General features: G+C 43.5%; 1 protein-coding gene and 1 pseudogene across 1 annotated transcript; one reads left to right on the top strand and one right to left on the bottom strand.

The window, feature by feature from the left end:
* Positions 1-236: 236 nt before the first annotated feature.
* Gypa (glycophorin A (MNS blood group)) lies at positions 237-15,992 on the bottom strand. Its single transcript, XM_005345396.2, has 8 exons — positions 15,950-15,992; positions 14,054-14,134; positions 13,673-13,741; positions 8,875-8,949; positions 5,959-5,988; positions 4,504-4,589; positions 2,512-2,580; positions 237-382 (listed from the first exon to the last, which is right to left on the bottom strand). Exons 1-8 carry the CDS (start codon positions 15,984-15,986, stop codon positions 350-352), a joined length of 480 nt encoding a protein of 159 aa, XP_005345453.1. The 5' UTR covers positions 15,987-15,992; the 3' UTR covers positions 237-349.
* Positions 15,993-20,183: 4,191 nt separating this feature from the next.
* Positions 20,184-21,412, top strand: LOC101986521 (annotated as a pseudogene).
* Positions 21,413-21,743: the final 331 nt, after the last annotated feature.

The following is a 21,743-nucleotide window of genomic DNA, read 5'->3' as shown; positions in this document are numbered from 1 at the left end:
TTCAACGATAACTCTGTGAACAAAATATAACAGAATCGAAGAAGTCAGTCTTAAGAGACAGCACATGAACTCAGTTAAAATTTTGGAGCAAACTTTTAGTCAAGTAGTTACAAAAATTTACACCAACTCAAAATCAAGCAGACAAGGAAATGTGTTCTTCACCTTCAGTTGCTAGTGAACAGAGGTGCTCCCCCCGCCCCACCCCTACCCCCATCGTGAATTACTGAAGCTTACAATGGTGACATTTTCTCTTATAATGTACAGCTCAGGAAGGTACACAGTGTACTGGTATGTCTGATTTCTACTACTTTTTCCATTGACTGTAGTCTTGTGTTCTCTCTGAGGTCTTTCAGACACTGTCATGCTCTTCTTGAATAACGCTCTGTGGAAGGATGGGGCAGGTACAAAACAGTCAAACAGGGCACAGTTATATTTGCAACACCATGAGATCGTTGCATCAAATGGATGCCAGGATGCTGCCTTCTTGGAGGAGTCTTTGAATGTAATTGTTATAAAATAACCTTCGTTTAGCTATTTTGGAGGGTTGCTTTGTTTGTCTGTTTGTTTTAGAAAGGCACAGGTTTTTTCCTTTTGAAAATCTATTTTGGAAATCTCAGGTGAGAAACACACACAGTTCTGCTCCTCCCTTCTCCAGAGGTGAGAAACCACAGAAGGTGGGTAGAGGCGGGGCCTAGTGCCAAGGCAGTAACACAGCGAGTTGATTTGCATACACATGGTCAAGGCTCCCAGTCTGTGAGGTCTTTCTTAGGAATAAAGTCCTTTAGGATGAACCTGCATGGAGCTTACAGCACATTCCTCTGACTGCTAGGAGGGAGGCTCAGGCAGCTCCCTGCTTGCACCCCACAGCCCTACCTGCAGCCCTACCTTCTTGACTGGAAGATTGGACTAAGGTTATGTCAGATCTCAGAGGACATATAAAAGGGACAGTGAGAGCATCTGCCCTGATAGCATTTCCCAGCCTTCCTGTGTTTGACAGCACAGGGCAGGATCTCAGATATTTCCAGTGAGACACAGGCTGGCAGGGTCACATGAGGAGGCCACAGTGGGCAGCTGACTCCAATGCACTTCCTCAATTTCCCACCAAGCACAAGTCATGACCAAGTACAAGGAAGCACTCTCTTCCTTGGCCACTCCTGAAGATGCCTGGTTTCTATGGAGACCACAGAGCATCCTGGCCTTTTAGGACTTCAGCATCGGTTTGGAATGGTATTTCATAAAATAACGACCGAAGCATTTTTAATGAATTTTGTGTTTTCTCACGTCTCTTAAGGGATGCATTTGAACTCTGTAACTCATTTCACTCACAAACATAACCTGAATATAAAAAATTAGTGAGCCTAAAATTGGTTCATCCGTTATGACTGTTGATAATTACAGGAAAAGCTTCAAATGATTTTGATCATTCTAGCTCATTGTTTTTGACGACTTCTCCCCCAGCACATACTACTTAGGTTGGTGCTCCAGGCAAAGTTTCCTGAGAACTGTATGGTGAAGTGATATCAAGGCTGCATGTAGACACACTGTAGAGGGACCATTTAGCATCCAGCTATGATGAATTGGCTCCTCACTGGTAATAGAACCCCCTGCTCTCCTATCCCCATCTCCAGTGTTGGTAAAGTCTGTGTTTTCCCCCACAGACGGAATACTGGCACCTTGTTTCTAAGATGTAAGAACTTTCTGCTTTTGTTTTTTGTTTAAGACAGGGTCTCTCTACATAGACCTGGCTGTCCTGGAATTCACTATGTAGACTAGGCTGGCCTTGAATTTACAGAGATTCACTTGCCTCTCCCTCCCATGTGACACTCTGCATGGCTTATTTCCCACCTTTAAGGTTGGTAATAAATTTCCTTTAAAGCAAACAATGACCCTGGGGCAATATTCTTCTGAATGAACAAAACATCCCTGAAGTCTTGCATGTGTGCACCAACTTGGCACCCGCATAGGGAGGTGAAAGCAGAGGCCCAGACTTGCTGCAACGATACGATGAGGTCATTTAGGAAAGGCGCCTAAAGAGCTGACACCAGCTAAGAGGCATGTTCGCTCCATTAGACTCTTGCTTCATAGCCCAGGCTACCTCCAGTCCACAATCAGCCCACCTCACCTTTCACGTGCTGGGGAAGTAAAGGGCAAGTTTCTCAAGGTTTTCCAGCTTAGGGGTGGGGTGTGGGTTTGGAAGGTGGCTGTCTCCGTAACTACAGCATCATATCCGAACCACTGCAGGGTCTCCCACATGTATTGATTTGCAGGTTGGGAACTGAGTACACTAAGTTGTTTTCTCTTTCATTTATAGAATTTGTTTCGCTTAAAAAAAAAAAAAGAAGCTCCCTACCTAGGAGAGATTCCCTTTAATCTATGAGCAATTTTCACATTAAAAAGGAATTAGCATTGGTGAATTCAGTTGGTTTGCTTCCGCATGACTCAGAAAGATGGAATTCACTAATTCATTCCTTTTCCCCAAACACAAAAGAAGGTAGAGATACTACCGCTAACCTGCTCAATGGAACTTAGCGGCACATCCGTGTCTTCATCCTTGGGAGGGTGTATGTCAACTGAGCTTTTCTAGGAGCAAAACCCAAAAAATATCACCACCATTTTTCAAATCAAAGACACCTTGAAGATAAAAATGTTTCAAATGAGAAAGCATTTTTCTAAACTCATTTACTTTGGGTTGAAAGTTATGTAGTCTAATTCTACTGGGGAAAGTTCCTATTTCATAAATACCTATGAACATTGCTTTAAATTCTACTTTGCTTTGTTATGACAAGGCCTCACTATGTAGCTCTGGCTGTTATAGAATTCTCTCTGTAAAGCACGCTGGCTTCGAATTTATAGAGATCCACCTGCCTCTGTTTTCAAATGTTGGGCTTAAAAGCAGGGGCCACCATGCCCAGCTCATTATTTTAAATTTATATCTGCATTTCAATTCAACAGAGGTCACATGATCCTGTAGACTGACTTTCCCATATTCTCTACTCTAGCAAATAGTAAATGTGGAAATAAAAATCAAAATGAAGAGATTACGATTCCAGAGTCATGTTGCCCAAACCCAAATTCTTCTGTAGATAAAGTGAGTATAGGCTATGAATTTTGCCAACTGAACATTTCAGGGTTTGAACATTAGCTAAGATGGAATTTCATTTTCACGTATTTTCTCAGAAAATGACTTTTTTACAATGTATAGACTTCAGACAAAGGCATCATCTCGTATCGAGCATACCTCATATCAAGCAGTCATAAATTAATATATAACTGAACAACTAATAAATAATGAAGTGTGTAACCTCTGTTGACAAAGTATTAGCTAAGAAAGATACATTTACATCAAATAATGAGAATTGGTGATAGAACTGGCTGATTATGGGAGTTGTTTATAAAGTAGCTGAAGATTCAAGCAAAGAAACGGTGTAGATTTCCTGTCATTTTTAATGTGATGGCCCTGCTACCATAGTGTGGTCACCACTCCAATTTCATCGAAACAATAGAGACAGATCATGGTTACAGTGGAGCAGTTGGGGAAAGATTAAAAATAGAAGATACTAAATACTGAGCTGTCAATCTTACATGACTTGGTGCTCGGGATATAGTACAGAGCCTTACAGATCCTGGGATAGCACTGTAAATGCTCACACAGAGTTTGTGTCTTAAATGTCTCCAGTAGAGAACTGCATACTCTAGAGAGCTGTTGAATATGTATTTAACGAATTATAGAAATAATTCCTGAAAGTATAGTGTTGTGCATTGTAGGGATAAGTCATTTTATGCCGCTACAGTGCATGTCTCTAAAAATGGCCTTAATCATTAAAAATTCACAGGGTGAAAATTGTGGTGTGAATTTTGAATGATTTACTTCAGAAACAGTGAGATAGAAATAAGGAGAGGTGGGACTGGAGAGACTGCTCGGTGATTAGGAGCAGTTAGTTACTGCTCTCGCAGAGGACACGGGTTCAGTTCCCAGCACCCATACTGGGCTGCTTACAACCAGGTCCAGGAGACCTGGTCACTTCCGGTCTCTGGAGGCAATGCATAAACATGGCGTATACACACACACACACACACACACACACACACACACACACACACACACAATTACAATACAAATCTTAAAAAAGGAAATAAATAGAAGTTTTAAATGTATCTAAGTATGACATATTGTCTTAAGTATTTTATTCATAAATTAAATACAAGTAGGAATTTGACTAGCGTGTCTATATACATCAACATATACTAAATTATATTTGGCAAGAACTTTGCGCAACCTTTCAATGGGGACATGATGAAGGGATTTATATTCGGGCATTGCCTTAAGTTTGGCAAGTGCAAAACCAGCTCAGTTGAGGATTCCCTGTCTTTATGTACCCAGTTAAAAAGGATGGAGTTCTACAAAATTTGTCTCTCTTTGTGTTCAACTGGTACTCAGAAGAATATGCCACCCAAACTTCTTCATACTGATACTTAAAGCAAAATGGACCGCTGAACTCTTACCTTTGTTATTAGACTGATTAAGTAATAAATGAAAAGAATAGTTCCAACGATACCAGCAATCACTCCCAAAACAATGGCGATCGTCACTACAGGAGAGGAGAGGAAGTAAAAAGGCAGCTGTGTCATTTGAGAAACCGAACAGGGTGATATGACCTTGCCTGCTCACAGAAAACGCGTTAATACTTCATAATTTTGCTCACATATAATCTTTAAAAACTTTGTATTTTAACAGTCACCTTGTGGGAACCTGGAACTTTATGCTCACTTGGCCACACAGAGGATTAACATTTAACCCCACCCCCGAGTTCTGATGCCAGCTAAGTTCAGTGTTCTTTGCAGGCATAATATCAGACATGAGTTTGCTGATATTCAGCATTGACTGGGAAAATCCACAAACTCTCTGATGGTTTGAACATGATGAGAGAAAACAAAGTTCTCACGTATCGAAGGGTATAAAATAGATCATAAAATCACAGGTTTGGAAGAATCACAGCTTACAAATGAGGAAATCAAGTCGAATGAGTCTGAGCTACCCAGTCAGACAACGGTAAAGCAGAACTGGTCACCTGTGTTCTAAGCGTTGCCTTGTTATGGCCCAAATCCTACATGCTCATGGATGCAATGACAAATACTTCTGTGAACTTTTGCAGATTAGGAAGGAAGCAATTTAAAACTAGTAAGTTGGGGGGACTTCCCATTTGTCCAGTCTATTTATAGCGCTGATCAAAGAAGCAAACGGAACTGAGGACGAGACATACAGATAAAATACTCACTCATTTGGCCAACTTACGTCTTAAATACAATTATTTGTATTATTAATAAATAAAATTATTAATTTTAAAAGCAAAAATAGCTTATAAAAGCGTAGCCTTTACATCCACTTGTGTGCAGCCTCCTCCACCAATCAGCTGTGACTTGTGAGTGTGTGGCCAAGTTCTCCAATCACCTTCTCTCCCACACGAAATGTGATCACTGGCCAAGTAGTAAGGGAGAGCTGAAAACTGCAGGGTGGTGAAGAAGCACACTCGTGACCTATGCCAGTCCACAGCAGCTCCAAGGGCAGCAGACGTGACATCAGTTAGAAGGAGGTTGTAAAGGTATGGCTGAAGGTAGATTAGGACTGAGACATGGATCGTCTTCATTTTTTTTTGGTATGATGCCAACTAATTAGGTGGAAGAGGAAGACTCAGTTTTTTTTTTTTTTATAAATGTCCATAGTTGGTTAAAAAAAAAATCTAACTGAGAAAAACAAAAGACCCAATCATGTATTGCTACTTCCAAACTTAAAAAAAAAGTTCTTCCTTTAAAATCAGAAATATTAGCTTTTGTCACTGAACCTAATGACATATATTCTTCTCTTTTAACATGGACCCTTGTCACTTCTTAGATATAAGAAACGATAACGCTACAATTTAAAAATGGAATAATTGTCATTTCATTAACACAACAACATACCTGGTTCATTAAAAGGGTGTGTAATTCTTGCTGAAAAATAAAGTTTTCCAAGTAAGTCAGAATAATAAGTAGAATATGTCTTCACAAAAAAGTTTTGAAATTCGAGGATTTCTGCTGTGGGATAATCCTTCTGTACACTGTGAAAATGTGTGGCTCTATAGTTACTAAGAAGCTGGTTGGCTGATGGCTAGGAAGGATTTCAGGGCAGAGAGGATGCTGGGAGGAAGAAGGGCAGAGTCAGAGGAGTAGTGAGCCAGATGCAGAAGAAACAACAGGAGAAGTTCATAGATGAGGAACGAGCCTCGGGCAGCACACAGATGAATAGAGATGGCTCAAACTGTAAGCGCTCGCTAGTGTCAAGTGTAAGCTATCGGTCAACATTTATAGTTAATATTAGTCTGTGTGTGGATATTTGGGAGTGACTGCCGAGAAGCAGAAAAGCTCCGCCTATAGACTTCTGTTTTTCCTTTTGAGTTTATAATTGAATTGTATTTCTCCTTTCCCTTTGCTCCCTCCAAAATCTCCCAAGGACCCTTCATCACCACCCTTCAAATTCATGGTCTCTTAAAACAAACAAACAAACAGTTATTGAGTGCACATATGTATATACAAATATATTTGCAAATATCCATGGCTAAATGTTCAGTATATAATTCTGCCTGTATATATGTTTTCAGAAAACCACAGGCAGCTGAGGAATGCTGGGAATGGGAGGGATGACCTTCCCTAGGGAAGAGCTCACCAATTGGTTGTCCAGGGCCAAAAGAATTTCTTATTCTTAACCATTTTGGGTGTGTGGGGGTTATTGGTCACTTTCCAACCTTCCAAACGCTAAAGTGCTTGTGTTGGTTCTAATACGTGTTTGAACACTCGGTTCTTCAGCTAGTGGAAGTCTCTGCGGAGGCTATGGGAGGCGCAGCCTCGAGGGAAGAAGCATGCCGCTGGTGTCAGGCTGTGGAAGCTGCAGCCTTGCCTCCCTTCCCCGTGGCTCTCTCTGCTTTGTATGTGCAGACTTCTCCATGCTCCCCTCCACTAGGACTCTCCCCTGGAATCACATGCCAAGAGAACTCTCCCATAAATTGCTTTTAGTCCTGGTGCTGTTTTAGCAGCAGAAAATAACGCAATGTATTAAGAATCACGCCATTCTTACTTCTAGAGGAATTTCAGTGTGGACTTTTTCACTACCCAACAAATATTCACGGGTGAGAAGCTTGCTAACCAGTTTCTTAACTGGCAGGGGAGGGGGGTGGTAAGGGAATGTCAGAGGGACACCTGATGGGTGTCCTGATGGGACACCATCATGGAAACGGGAAAATGGTGCGAACAGTAGAGACGCCCAGCCAACAGTCCACACACCCTATTCCCTAATCCAGCCTAAGGAAGCTCACATGGCTATCCATCGCCTAGGTTTATACCATGGCAGCATCTGAATCCCAGCGCTTACTGTGCCCCATTTGAAAGTTTGGCAACGGTTCCACCAGACTGCCCATTTGTTAAGTTTTCTGGCTGTTTCCTCAAAGCCCTAACAGAATCAATCTTCCCCCACAAGTCCACACCATAGAATTTTTTCTCTGCTGCCCTTTCACACATGAAGCCCTCACACCCCCACAGTTGAAGCCTCCTGTTTGTATTACCAACAATGTCTCGTGGGATATGGTATCACACAGCCAAAAATTTAGATATATTTTGCTGCTCTCCAGGACTGAGAATTCTAGAGAGTGGCAAAACATATCCAAAAAATAAAGGTTCATCGAAGTTTGTTATCTCTGTCTTCAGGACTGAGCGTCTATGCTTTGGAGTCAAACACAGGGCGCCGTATATGCGTTCTTAAGCAGGTTACATAATTTCTCCATGATTTACAGGTTTTTTTCAGAGAAAATGAAAATTAAAATCTTTATGTCTCTAGGTTGTAGTTAGACTCTAATTTCTGATGCATGAAAATGCCCTACCATCTTAACTGCCCTCTATAGAGTCTATATCGTGTAGTGCTATGTCTACCATGGGCCCTACATGTTTTCCAGCTGACATTATCATGTTGGCTCCATGTTGAAGTTAACCATCAGTGAGACTGTTAGATCCATGAGCCCAAAAAGTAGTCTAAGCACTCGGCCTAATTTTTATCCCTTGGATTCTGAAATCCAGTGCTTCCATCCTTCTCCGTAGATACTTCTCAATAATTCCAACTCACTTACAACCCTGAAGCCATTCAGAGGCTTTTTGAGACTCTATTTTAAATGTGGAGTACCTTCTCCAAGTCCATCCACAGAAGACCTACCTTTTTCCTTTCAGAAAACTAGACAGACAGACAGACAGACAGACAGAGAGACAGAGACAGAGACAGAGAGACAGAGAGACAGAGAGACAGAGAGACAGAGAGAGAGATTGCACAAGCAACTGGGCCACAGGCTCACCCTTATCTCAACACCCAGCCGATCTTGTAGCTATCAGTTTGCAGGCATTGGGGCCTGACTGGACCTGGGCCTGCACTCTGACTTAGCTCCCATTTAATCTGTGAGAGACACTGTGGGGCAAGTATGACTGGCTTCCTTCTAAGAGTAATGGCATGGAGGTCTCTCTAGGCAATTCATTCAAGGTTTGTAGGGAACAAGGCCAGCCCAGGTAAGCTAGTTGGTTTGCTTCAGACTCTGTAAGGCCTCCCTCCTAGGCCCTTTCGTTGGTCCACACAATTCCAGGTCTGATTTATCATTTGGGTACCTTCCTAGCTGCAGTTTCTTTGGTCACAGTGTTGTTTCTATGAGCTACTCCAAGAGCAGAGCGCCTGAGCAGCAGGAGCTTGGCCCCTTAGCTTGCACTTTTCAGTCTTGGTCAGTTTCCCTACAGTCACCAGTTGGATCCCACTGAGGAAATCTCCATCACTATACAGACTCCATGTGAGTAGGTGAAAACACAACAAACCTCTTGGGGTGCTGGGAACTTCAGGAGTGACAGACGTTTCATTGAAAGACATATTATTTGTTCTGACGGTAATACCTGTGTAAAACAGAAGTCGAGAAAGGGCATAAACATGAAGCGACTGGGTGCTCCATAAAACACTCAGCCAAAGACAATTTCACCCCATGCCCTTGGTGGCAGCTTCAGGACATCTATGCAACAGAGACACAGAGACAGGGTGAGTGTGCCTTAGTTTTCTCAGCTCTGAAGTGACCATACCTCTGGTGGTATTTCACAGAAAGTCACCACCAGACTTAGACTGCATAGACATATAGGTACAGAACCAATAACATCACAGTCGGTCTAGAATTTGAGACGTCATTACAGATTGGGGGAACTACCAGTGCTTTATAGTTCATGAGAAGAAAGGGACGGAGAAGTGGATTGACAGTGGAGGAAAAGGCTACAGGAACCGGCAGGTACCACACAATGCGGGCCACTTGTGAATGTGGACGTTGTCCTACACTGCAGTTCCGATAGGTGACAACCCTTGTCAGTAGCATGCAGGTAGAAGTGTATAAAGAGAGCGTGACTGGGGAGTGCATGAGGGCACCCCCTCCTTATAGTCAAGAACACTCCGGATAAGCAGTCCCCTTGCACACAAGCCACTCCTCCTCACAGGGAGTCCTTATCACTCCTGAACATTGCCTTAGTGGAGACCTGGCGGTTTAAATTGCTTTTGGGCAAAAGCAGGCAGAAACAGTGTAGAAACAAAGCATACTGAGGATATGGCTGGGCTCTCATCAGGACTGATGGGTGGAAGCTCAATTCATGTGACATTCATGTGCCATCAAACGCTGTTGTTTTGCTTTCCTGAGCTCTTAAAAATATAAAGTCCATAAGCTGTAGATTGCACAAAACCCACAGGCTATGCATAGTTTCTCAGCCCCATATTTGTCTAATCAGCACATTTGGTTATGGAACCCAATTATGAGGGTTCTTAGATCCCCTGAGACGATTGCATCATGCAGAAGTTAGTATATGCCTACACTAATGACCCATAACGTTGCTGATACGTTTTCAGATGGATCTGCTTCACTGTTTCCTCCCTAAATGCTTTACTGCCACCAAACTGAGGGCATCCATAGCCTATGAGGCCCCTGAAGTTTATTCAAGGCCCATATGTCATTGGCCATTTGGCTCATGTACAACTTTGCCCATCTCATATAGGATCCATCAAGACATAAAGGTGACCAATGAAATAATGGACAAATAGGCTATATGACTTCCCACAGTCTGAAGATTCAAATTTCCTGAGTTCGAAACTCATGATGAAAAAACAAAACAAGCCGGGCGATGGTGGCGCACGCCTTTAATCCCAGCACTCGGGAGGCAGAGACAGGCGGATCACTGTGAGTTTGAGACCAGCCTGGTCTACAGAGCTAGTTCCAGGACAGGCTCCAAAGCCACAGAGAAACCCTGTCTTGAAAAACCAAAAAAAAAAAAAAAAAAAAAAAAAAAAAAAAAAAAAAAAAAAAAAAAAAAAAAAAAAAGAAAAGAAAAAACAAAACAAAAAACAGACAAACAAAAATTCCAGTATTTGGAGTGTGGTGTTGCCCTAGACATAAAGATCAGAGGGATAGAATTGAGAGTCCAGAAGTTAATTTATATCTATGACTAACTGATTTTCAAAAGACTGTGGAGGACAGTCAATGAGAAAAGGTCATATTTTCGCATATGTCGCTATACTCACATGCAAAAGGGTAAAGTGAATTTTCTTATGTCGTCTAAGAACATTAGCTCAAGATTTATTGAAGATATATATGCATATACAATATGTGTCTATACATTGGAACTATCGTATAGAATATATATAGTATATGTGCATACATAGGAAATATCATATAGAATGTGTGTGTGTGTGTGTGTCTGTGTGTACATACACTGTATGTATAAAATACTATTCCTGGAAGAAAAGGTAGAGATATATTTTATAACCTTGAATTTGGAAAAATGGTTCTTTGTATATGAAAACATAAACAAAAGCAACAAAATAGAAAATAGAGTTTATAAAAATACATTAAAATGACAGTACCAAGGGCAAAAGTTGATCCCAGTATGGGAGGAAATATCTTCAAGCTATTTGTCTGAGAAGATAGCATCTAGAATATACACAGAGTTTTTATAACTATACAACAAAAAGATTTAGACATTGTAAACATTTAAATAGACATTTTCCTCCAAGATATACATGAAACGAAAACGGCCAGCAACTGTGCTAAAAGTTACTGGGGAAATGCAAATCAAAAAGACTGTGAACTCCATGCCACACCGGAGAGCATGGCTACGAGGCAGTCAGCCAAAGCAGTGTGGATTGGCATAAGACTTTCCATGTGGTGATTAACATGGAAAAGGTCATGGCCATCCAGGCTTCTCTCACCTTTAGAGGCCTTCAATAGTACCCTAGACCTTCAACACTGTGCATGAAATAGGCCTTCCTTAGATGGTTCTGCCCAACTGTAGGCTAACACAAGAACTCTGAACACACTTAGGAGAGGCTGGCCTAAGCTGGGAGCTTTAGCAGCTTAAGAGTATCAGGTTCACTGTAGCATGCGGTCCTTACCGCAGGGTAAGACAAGGACCATCAGCTAGTCACAAGACGAAAATCACAAGTGTGAGCAAAGATCTGGAGAAACTGGAACCTTTACAGTCTAGGTGTACATATACATCATACACACACACACGCATACATACACACAATAAACAGTATTGGGGCCAACTCAGCAAACAAAAATGCAATATCTGACTCCATAATTCTACCTCTGTGATTATTGACATGGGTGTCCCCCCAAAAAAGTGGCAAAAGAATAAACATAGCAGCCCGATTCACAAGAGCCCAAATGCACATATTTCTATTAAATCTCTGCCAACCGATGAATGGATAATTAATGCATTCAGTAGAATAACTTCCAGCCATAAAAAGGAATAAATACTTCATGTTCCAATCCACACATATATACATACTATCCTAGGAGAAACAAGCCTCACGAATGTCACCTGTTGTATTAATCTATTTATTTGAAATATGAAAAACAAATCCATAGCAGAAGAAAGAGAATTAGCAGTTGCTATGGTACTGTGGGCATGGGGGAGAGGCTGAGTGGTAACCAACATAAGGTGGCTTTTTGGAATAAGGAAGATATTCTGAAGGCAGACAGCGGTGACGGATATACAGCACTCTGGGCAAACCAAACACTTAGGACGGCAAAAATGGTGAACATTATGCCAAGTATATTTCATGCTGGTAAAAATGAAGCAACTCTTTTGGGGATTGGGATATTGGTGGAGCATGAGGATAGTACAGTGGAACTGTCTAGATTTGCACACTGACTTCGCCACTCACTGGCTAGAGGTAAGTTCTCAAAACATTTTAAACTCCTGTGTCTTTCATCTGCAAAGAACTTGTAGAGTAATAAGACAAGCACGTGAAAGGTTTAGATTGGGGCTTGGGTCAGGGTTCAGTAAGAACTCTTTACGACGTCTCATTTTCTTGTAACAAATACACACAATATTTGAGTATATATCATAACCCCGTTCAACCAGAAGCAATAGAAGCCCATCTATTTTTGAGATAGTTTCTATGAAGTAGAGACCCTACTTTCTCTGTGACTGATTGTGTGCTTTTATAGCCTTGGACACAGAGTTTCAAGGGGTTCCTAACAGCACTGAGCATGCGTGATTGCTAGCTGCATGGAAACTGCTGGGAAATATTGACAAAGTGAGGTCCTGGGTGGTGGGGGCCTGGATAGGAAAAAGGCCAAATGGTCCTCAAAGCAGATCTCACTTTCAGCCTGACCTGGAAGATACACAGCAAACAGAACCCCTTTGACATATATCTACACACATTTCTAAGCACTAAATTTTCTTCCCTGAGGTGAGGAGTTGGTTTTCTGAATTCTGTCAGGTTCCTTGCTTCAATGGAACAGTGTCTTTGTTCTATACCACTTTAGAGGAAGCTCAGTCAGTTGTTGAATTTGAGCCTGATGCGAACATCTCAGAAGATATCTGTGGAGGAGACGAGGGTTGGAACTCTCTTCTCAAATCTACATCCGAGATGAGCATGGGGCAAGAAAAAGGAGGGAAAGATGGGCAACGCTTCGGGGGCCATTCCCAGCTCAGAATTAGGCACTGGCCAGAGCAGCACCTCATTCTGGGGATATGGTAGAAGTCTTCAAGCAGTGGGGTGGCCTGAGGTCCTATTTATAGCAGCTTTTCTCATACTCTTAGTCACAGAAAGTGTGACTGTTTGGTACCCGGGAATGAATTCCCACCTCACAATAAGAACAAGCCTCCTGAAACCCTATGATGAGAAACTGCTACCCATGGTTTACCTCATGCGTTCACTCTGACTTCTTGCTCTTTCCCCCACTGTATCCTCTGATACACAAACCTTTATACAAATTTTAACAACCACAACAGAGTACACAGTATCGTGTGTCTTCCTCCATTGAGCTTAAATCACTGCTGGCTAACACAGGCTTCCTAAGAAGCAGGGCTGTGTTCGTTCAGTTTGCTTTTCTAAATCCTTTAAGCGTTTCTTCAGTGTACGATATAATTGAATCTCTCTGCAGAAAAATTCCTGCTTAGTAAAAAGGCAAGAGAAGGAAATTCAGGAGACTACCCCCAAAAGGAACCGTGGGATGCTTCTGGCCAATGTTTTAGTGTCAGGGTTGCTGGACCCAGATGTTGCAGATGTGCCTTACTGGAGACTCAGATAAGATGCAATGACTTGACACCTATTAAGTCAAAACACAGAACCTACCTGATACTGGATAATGTTGGTAATGTACAGTTGAAGTTAACTGGGGAATGGGCGATGGGCTAAGAGAGTCTATAACAAAAGACAGAGAAGTTAGTTACATGAGCCTCCCACAGCCCACAGAGAACTGACATCTCACCCCAGCTAGAATGGTAATTAAAAACACGTCTTATTTTTATTTTATAGTTACATTTGCTTGCATGTGTGTATGCACATCTTTATGTACCTGGTGCCTGTGGGAGCCAGAAGTGGCACCAACTCCCTTAGAACTAGAGTTACAGACAGTTGTAAGCTGCCATGTGCCTGCTGGGAACCCAGGACATTCACAAGTGCAACAAGTGCTCTTAACCATGGAAACGTGTTACACGAAAACATAGGTCCTACCCAATTCTGGCAACAATGTCGAATGCTCTTCTTTGTGAGCTAACGTTGAAGGTCTAAGAAGGGCAGTTACAAGAGAATGGCCTGTAAGGAAAAGGCAGGCAAGTTATTTAAAATGTGCTCCCCACAGCCTCGAGAACAGCACAAAATCAGTCAACTATTCATCTGGCAGAACATGCAAAAAATTCCTATACTTAAAAACACAAAGAAATCCTTTAAACTAGAGAAATGACAGATACTTCTTGAAAAAAGCAAAGAGACCACAGGTGTGTGGAGGAGCTATTATTGCACTCCAGCTGGGACAGCTATTCAAAAAAGAGTTACTTATTTTTATTTTATTTTTTTTTGTTTTGTTTTTCGAGACAGGGTTTCTCTGTGGTTTTGGAGCCTGTCCTGGAACTAGCTCTTGTAGACCAGGCTGGTCTCGAACTCACAGAGATCCGCCTGCCTCTGCCTCCCGAGTGCTGGGATTAAAGGCGTGCGCCACTACCGCCCGGCAGAGTTACTTATTTTTAGTTTACGCGTATGAGTGTTTTCTAGCATGTATGTATGTACACTTTGTGCTGGCAGAGGCCAAATGAAGCATCAGATTCCCTAGGACTGGATCTTTATAGACAGTTGTGAGCTGCCAGATGGGTGCTGGGAACTCAGGTCCTCTTGACGAGCTACAAGGGTTCTGACTCACAGAGCTAGCTTCCCAGGGTCACACTGTACAACCCCGACTGGCTTACAATGTGCTGTGTAAACCAGACTGGCTTGAACTCACGGAGATTTATCAGCCTATGGCCCTGAGTGCTGGGTTTAAAGGCATGTGTCATCCGTCATGCTAGTTGGAATAGGTATTCTTAAAAAAAAAAAAGAAAAATAACTAACAAGTGTTGGGGACTGGGAGTAAACGAAACTCTTATAAAGATTTGGTAGGGACATGGATTCCTGCACGTCACTGTGAAGCAGACGTATTTTGCTTAGATGAGGCCAAGGGAGGGACAATGATTTGCCTCAATGTTTTCTGGACTTTTAGATTTGAACCCAGTTCTGCTGCTTCTTGCACCAGTAGTTTTAATCCCTGCCTCATTCCATCTGCTGGGGGGTCTGACTCTCATGGCTGCATCTCACAGAAGGCTCTGCGTAACCTTTCTCAGGCCCAGTTCACAGCTAAACGTATGGATAAAACAGACTTCAGGCAGTTGCCTGCTCCTCATCCACCTTCTGGGCCCTTGTGTTTCTAAGGCAGATTCACTGTGTTTGATAGAACATTGTTTAAAATATCCCCAGAAGGAGGCCAAAAGAAATAAGGCTACTTTAAAAGAATTTACTAATACATGAACTTTATTTTAATGAACACACCAGTTTAGATTCACCGTGGCCATAGAACACTTAAACCAATTAGAAAGGTTTTTTTTTTTTATTTTATTTTTTATTTTTGTTTTCAGTAACAGTTCCACAAAGAGAAACCCTTCATGGTTCTGAGCTCACACTCATGCACAGCCTGTCTCTTTTCAGCAGGAGAAACTGCATATATTACTTTTGAAAAAGAAAGGCCACAATCTATCCTAACCTTCACTACTAACGTTAGTTTGGAAGTAAGTTTCTTTATAGCCCAAACGAAGTAACATGTTTATTTATATAAAGATATTACTCATACTCGATACAATTTCTTTAATTCTGTCTAGTCTTAGAGTTGAAGCAAATTTCTCATACTGGGAGACTGTAATTCAGCCCCAAATAGTGGGTTGCTTTGTACCATTCTTGCTCCTAGCTCCCATGCCAGCCGAGTGCTAGAAAACCCACCCAGCAGACTGAAATTAATACACACTCGATTCATTTGCTCAGTTAGGTAAGAAAACAAAAATGGGAACAATTCCAGGTTTCATAAATAAAAAAGTCGAAACTACTCACCTGCCGTGGGTGCCTCACTGGACACGTTCTCTTGCATACTGGGAGTGTCACTTAGCTCCCCGTCAGAAAGGCTAAACGTTATTCCCTGGCCCTGCCCACTTGCCAGTATCTCTCAGGTCCACCTTCCCCGGAGGCCCTATCAGTTGGTACACACTGGAGGGAATTTAAATGATGCAAAATTATTTAGTATCTGTTAATAAAGATAACCAGAGGGCTGCCTAACTAAGGCAGGACGTGTGTAATTAAAAAATCTTCGTTTCAAAGAATTGCCCGCTGAGTTAAGTTTACTTTATGTAAATGAAGTGGGCAAGGCAGGGTAGCTGCAGGAGCCACTCAGCTGGACAAAGAGATAAGGTCCAGGACAGCGCTAGACTGTTGTAGACTAGGAACAGGGAGGACCTTCTGGCTCATTAAGAACGAGACTTCTTGTGTATGAATTGAATGCCCTTGGGAACTGAAAAGCTTTCAATCTTGTGACAGTTCAAACAGTAATGAAAGAAACAGGAGACAGGGGAAATCTTTCAGGAAACTGGAATGCGAACTCAACTCCAGTGTCCACGCGGCTGTAGGAGCAGTTTCCTTTTAAATGCACCCAAATAACAAAAGTAAACAGTAGAAAGCAAAAGCCGGCAAATCCCAAGGCCCGCTGTAAAGCAGGTTAGGAGGAAAGGTGAGCACCGCTAAGGAGATCCCTGCTAACAGGAAGGGGGACACGACCCATACAAATCCCACTTGGGCTCAGGACGCAGGAGAGCAAAGATGCTTTGAAAGTCTTCAGAACACTAGGCAGCTTTCCTCGGCTCTCAGGAGCCGGAAGTGACCTTGAGCTAAAACAGAGTGGCGTTCCTTCGGGTGTTCTTGTTGCCCTGTCTTACCCTGACTAGAGAAATGCTGAACTTGGTGACTTCTCAGGGTGGAAGGTGGACGTCAGTGCAGAAATGGAGCCATATGGCGACATCTAGCGGCTGATCTGCAAAATAGAAAAGAAATGTGAAAAATACAACCGGAAAAAACATTATATTACACCTTCCTGTATTCTGTTGACCAAAGCAAACCATGGGCAAGCTGGCATCAACGGGACAAGGAACTATGGTTTTTCTAAGCAGATGTCTGTAAGCCCCATGGCCGGGGCTAAGCCATGGTTTTATTAGGAATGTCTGTACATACTCACTTAACATTTGCACTATGTTGTGGAATAACCTTTTTGTGCACTTGGTGCTGTCTCCATCTCCTCGCTGGCCATTTTCACTGGTTGGAGACCCAGCCTTCATTGCCTCTAGCTCCCCTTCTGGAACTTGCAGGGTGAATTAGACACACACAGAGGCACTTGCAATATTGAATACTGACAATGGTCAGAGGGCACTCTGGTTGTGGACAGGAGTGCTAAACCAAGACTGGGGGCTCAGTTTGGGGCAGTTTTCTCAGAGAAAATAACAATACGTAATGAATGAGTGATCAGAGCAAGGGAGAAGAAGGAACATGGGAGGCAGAGAAAAGAGCATAAGAAATGACAACACCAGACAGACAGACAGACAGACAGGCAGGCAGATAGATGATCAATAGATGATAGATAGATAATAGATAGATGATAGATAGCTAGATGATAGATAGTAGGTAGATAGATAGTAGATAGATGATAGATAGATGAGTTCCAGAAGCATTTCAGAGAGTAGTGAATGCCTACCTTGAATGTGGGCAACACCATCCCCTGGGCTGGGGTCCCATGTCAGGGGCCAACTTCAGTGGATTCATATGTTCCAGGGTAGAGACATGTGGATTAGAAATATTAGGCAGGAAAAAACAGAGATACAAAAGAATTAGAGACACAGAATAGAATCAGGAGGGCAACCCAGTGAACACTGAATTTACCCACGTTTATTTTCTGTATGCTTATATACCCAAATCCAAAAGGAGGGTGGGGGAGAAAGCAAAAGACTTATTTACTATGATACAAAGGACAGAGCAATTAGCTCTTCAATACCTGAAACATCAAGTAACTATATCCTGAGCTGAGTATTCTGCTGTTTAGGCAGGACATGCAGTGGCCAAACATCCCATAGGCAGTCACACCCTGGGTCAAACCTCCTGTCATAACCATGGAGGAGCAAGAATAGGCCTGAACTCTCTGACCTTTGGTCAGGGTGGGACAGATCCACATCCCTGGATTCCGACAGTTCCTTACTGAATAGAAAGGTGAGAGCAAGCTGAGCACCAGCGTTTATCTCTTCGCTTCCTGACTGTGACCATGGCATGGCCTGCTGGGCCTTTCCTCCATCGACCGACTTTACCTTCAGACCGTGAGCCCTGATAAGCCCTTCCCTTAAGTTCTTTGTTACAATGAGAAAAGTACCACATACAGGTGCAGTGCTGATTGATTGTCAGATTTATGCAGCATAAGGGAGTTTTATTAATTTTACATTTTCAGCTAAAGAAGCACAAACCTCCTTCATTTGTTTTTTCTACTTAAAAATATTGATGGAATTTTCTTTTTAATTCCAAGAGTTTAAATATATATCTTTTTTATATTCACTTAATGTGAATATAATATCTTTTTTATATTCACTTAACGTAATTCTGTTAAATTGCCAATTTGCTACTATGAGTATCCAGCCACATGACCACGGGCATTTATTTACCATCTGAACTTGGGAGGGCCCCAGTAAAATGCTTGATGAAGGCCGCTGGTAGACAGTGCCGATCAGTAAGGAAACTCTGTCTCTGATTTCTGAGAGGTTTTATTTTGCACTTCACCAAACACTTTTACTGTTGTTCTGGTATTGATACCATTTTCTTCATTGCTCTGTCAATTTAAAGATTTTCATTTTTTTTGAATTGTAAAACAAGTCAGCCTATATGAAGTGAGTTAATGTTTTGTATATAAGGTTAGATTTGAGGATATAGTGAGGGTTTCTGCATCCAGCTATGTGAGAAACACCACCCTGTGTTTTCCTTTCGAATAATGTCTTGCCAAGTTTTGTTAGCAAGTTTACTGTGGGCTTCTAAAGTGAAACAGAAAATATTCTTTTTAATGGTCTGACTTTGTAAAAAGATTAATGTTTGTGGGCGGGGAGATGTCTCAAGGGCAAAGAGTACTGGTTGCTCTTCCAGAGGCCCTGGTTTGGTCAGAACCTTCTTGAACCCTGCACAGGTGATCTAATGCCCTCTTTTGGCCTCCAGGAACATTGTACATCCACAACATTCAGACAAACATGCAGGCAAAACACCCACACATAAAATAAAGCCTAGAAAATCTAAAAGTTAATACTAATTACTTCTTAATGTGTACCATATTTGGCAATGAAAATATCTAGGCCTATCTATTGTCACCAAATGAAGCTTCCAGTGCCAGAACTGAGCTTCATCTATCTGAGTTGTTAGCCAAAGGGGTCCCGTGAAAATCCCCAAACAACCCAGCTGTTGACAAGAGGGTAGGTTGCTCTCCACAAATGACAGCAAAGCCCCGCTGCTGAAGGCAACACACACAACTCATTGAACATAGAGAGGACCAGCTGCTCTCTACACAGAACCTTTACTCCCACATTCTACTGCAGTGTTTCTCAGTCTTTCTAACACTCCAGCCCTTTAATACAGTTCCTCATGCTTTGGTGACCCCAAACATAAAATTATTTCTGTTACTACTTCATAACTGATTTTGCTACTGTTGCTAATTGTAATGTAATATTTGCTATCTGATATGGGACCATTGTGGGGGTTGCAACCCACAGGTTGAGAGCTGCTGTGTCTATTACATAGAAAGGCCACCAAAAGAGAAAAGGAACCAAGCCAACTACAAAGCCTTTGACCTACAGTATGTCCTACCTGCAAAATATGCTAAGTCAATGGTGGCTCAAACCTTGTGGAAGTAACCAACCAATGTCTGATTTGACTTGAGGCCAACTCGATAGCATAGACCCATATATTATACTGCTTGGATGATAAAACCAAAAAACAAAACAAAACAAAAACAAAAGCAAAACAAAAATCCTAGGGACTAGGTAGCCGGGGGACCTAGAACAAAACAAAATAATATTGCTCTAAAAATTGTAACAATGAGGCAGGCGGTGAGTCTGGAGCAGGCGTGCAGTTTGTGCTCTGGCTCTTCGCCTCCCCCGCGGCACGTCTAGGGCTTGCAGCAGCTCAGGGGTGCTGCGCTGCCCCTGACTCCCCTCCTGGCGATGGTGCGGCCTGAGGACGCTTCCTTCTCCCGCCCACGCTGACTCGGGTTCCCCAATCCATGGCCGCCTCGGCGCTGCCCCCACAGGACAAGCTGGAGGGAGGCAGTGGCCCCCGCAACGCCCCCGCGCCGCCCAGCACCGGGAGGAAGCAGGGCAAGGCGGGTCTGGAAATGAAGAGGCCTGAAAAGAAACAAAGAAAGTCCAACACTCAGGGTCCTGCATACTCACATCTGACGGAGTTCGCGCCACCCCCAACTCCCACGGTGGATCATCTGGTTGCTTCTAATCCTTTTGAGGATGACTTCGGAACCCCTAAGGTGGGGGTGTAGGCTCTCCATTCCTTGGCAGTCCTGTGCCCTTTGGAGGCTTTCGTGTACAAGGGGGCATGACAGGCCAGGTACCCCCAGGCTATGGCACTGGAGGAGGAAGGAGTCCCCAGCCACTTCGTCGACAGCCCCCTCCTTTCCCTCCTAACCCTATGGGCCCGGCTTTTAATATGCCTCCTCAGGGCCCTGGCTATCCACCACCAGGCAACATGAACTTTCCCAGTCAACCCTTCAACCAGTCTCTGAGCCAAAACTTCAGCCCACCTGGTGGGCAGATGATGCCAGGCCCAGTGGGGGGATTCGGTCCCATGATCTCGCCCACCATGGGACAGCCTCCTAGAGAGGATCTGGGTCCTCCTCCTCTCCCCCAACACTTTGCCCAGCCAGGAGCACCTTTTGGTCCTTCTCTTCAGAGACCTGGTCAGGGACTCCCCAGCCTGCCTCCCAACACAAGTCCCTTCCCTGGTCCAGACCCTAGTTTTCCTGGCCCGAGTGGTGAGGACGGGGGCGGGGGGGGGAGGGGAGCCCTTGAATCCACCTGCCCCTACTGCTTTTCCCCAGGAGCCCCATTCAGGCTCCCGGCTGCAGCTGTTAACGGGAACCAGCCTAGCTTCCCGCCCAGCAGCAGCGGTCTAGGTGGTGGCACTCCAGATGCCAACAGCCTAGCACCCCCTGGCAAGGCAGGTGGAGGCTCAGGGCCCCAGCCTCCCCCGGGCCTGGTGTACCCATGTGGTGCCTGTCGCAGTGAGGTGAACGACGACCAGGATGCTATTTTGTGCGAGGCCTCCTGCCAGAAGTGGTTTCACCGCGAGTGCACTGGCATGACGGAGAGCGCCTACGGGCTGCTAACCACCGAGGCCTCTGCTGTCTGGGCCTGTGATCTCTGCCTCAAGACCAAGGAGATCCAGTCTGTCTACATCAGAGAGGACATGGGGCAGTTGGTGGCTGCTAACGATGGGTGACCCCAGTGTAGTGGCCTGGGGAAATGCACATCGCTCACCATGCTCTTGCAGAGGAGTTACAGTGGCTTCCCATCCGCATGAAGCAGAAACATACAGTTCCTGAAGAAGAGGAAGAACTGGAGCGGGCAGGCAGAGGAGCCCAGAGTGCTTGCTCTTCTGGGAACTGCTGCATTGAGACCTTCACAGATCCAGGGAGCTAAAGCCCTGCCAAGCAGAGCCCTTCCTAGAGTCCAGCTGGAGGCTGCAAGAGAGGAAAGGGGCTGGAGGAAGTTCCGGATGACAAGGATGTCCTGCGTGCAGATGACCGATGACTCTAACACCCGTGCCTATG

This window comes from Microtus ochrogaster, chromosome 4 (genome assembly GCF_000317375.1).
Source record: "Microtus ochrogaster isolate Prairie Vole_2 chromosome 4, MicOch1.0, whole genome shotgun sequence".
Taxonomy (NCBI): domain Eukaryota; kingdom Metazoa; phylum Chordata; class Mammalia; order Rodentia; family Cricetidae; genus Microtus; species Microtus ochrogaster.
The sequence above is the reverse complement of the archived record's forward strand: the minus strand, read 5'-3'. Positions and strand labels throughout refer to the sequence as shown.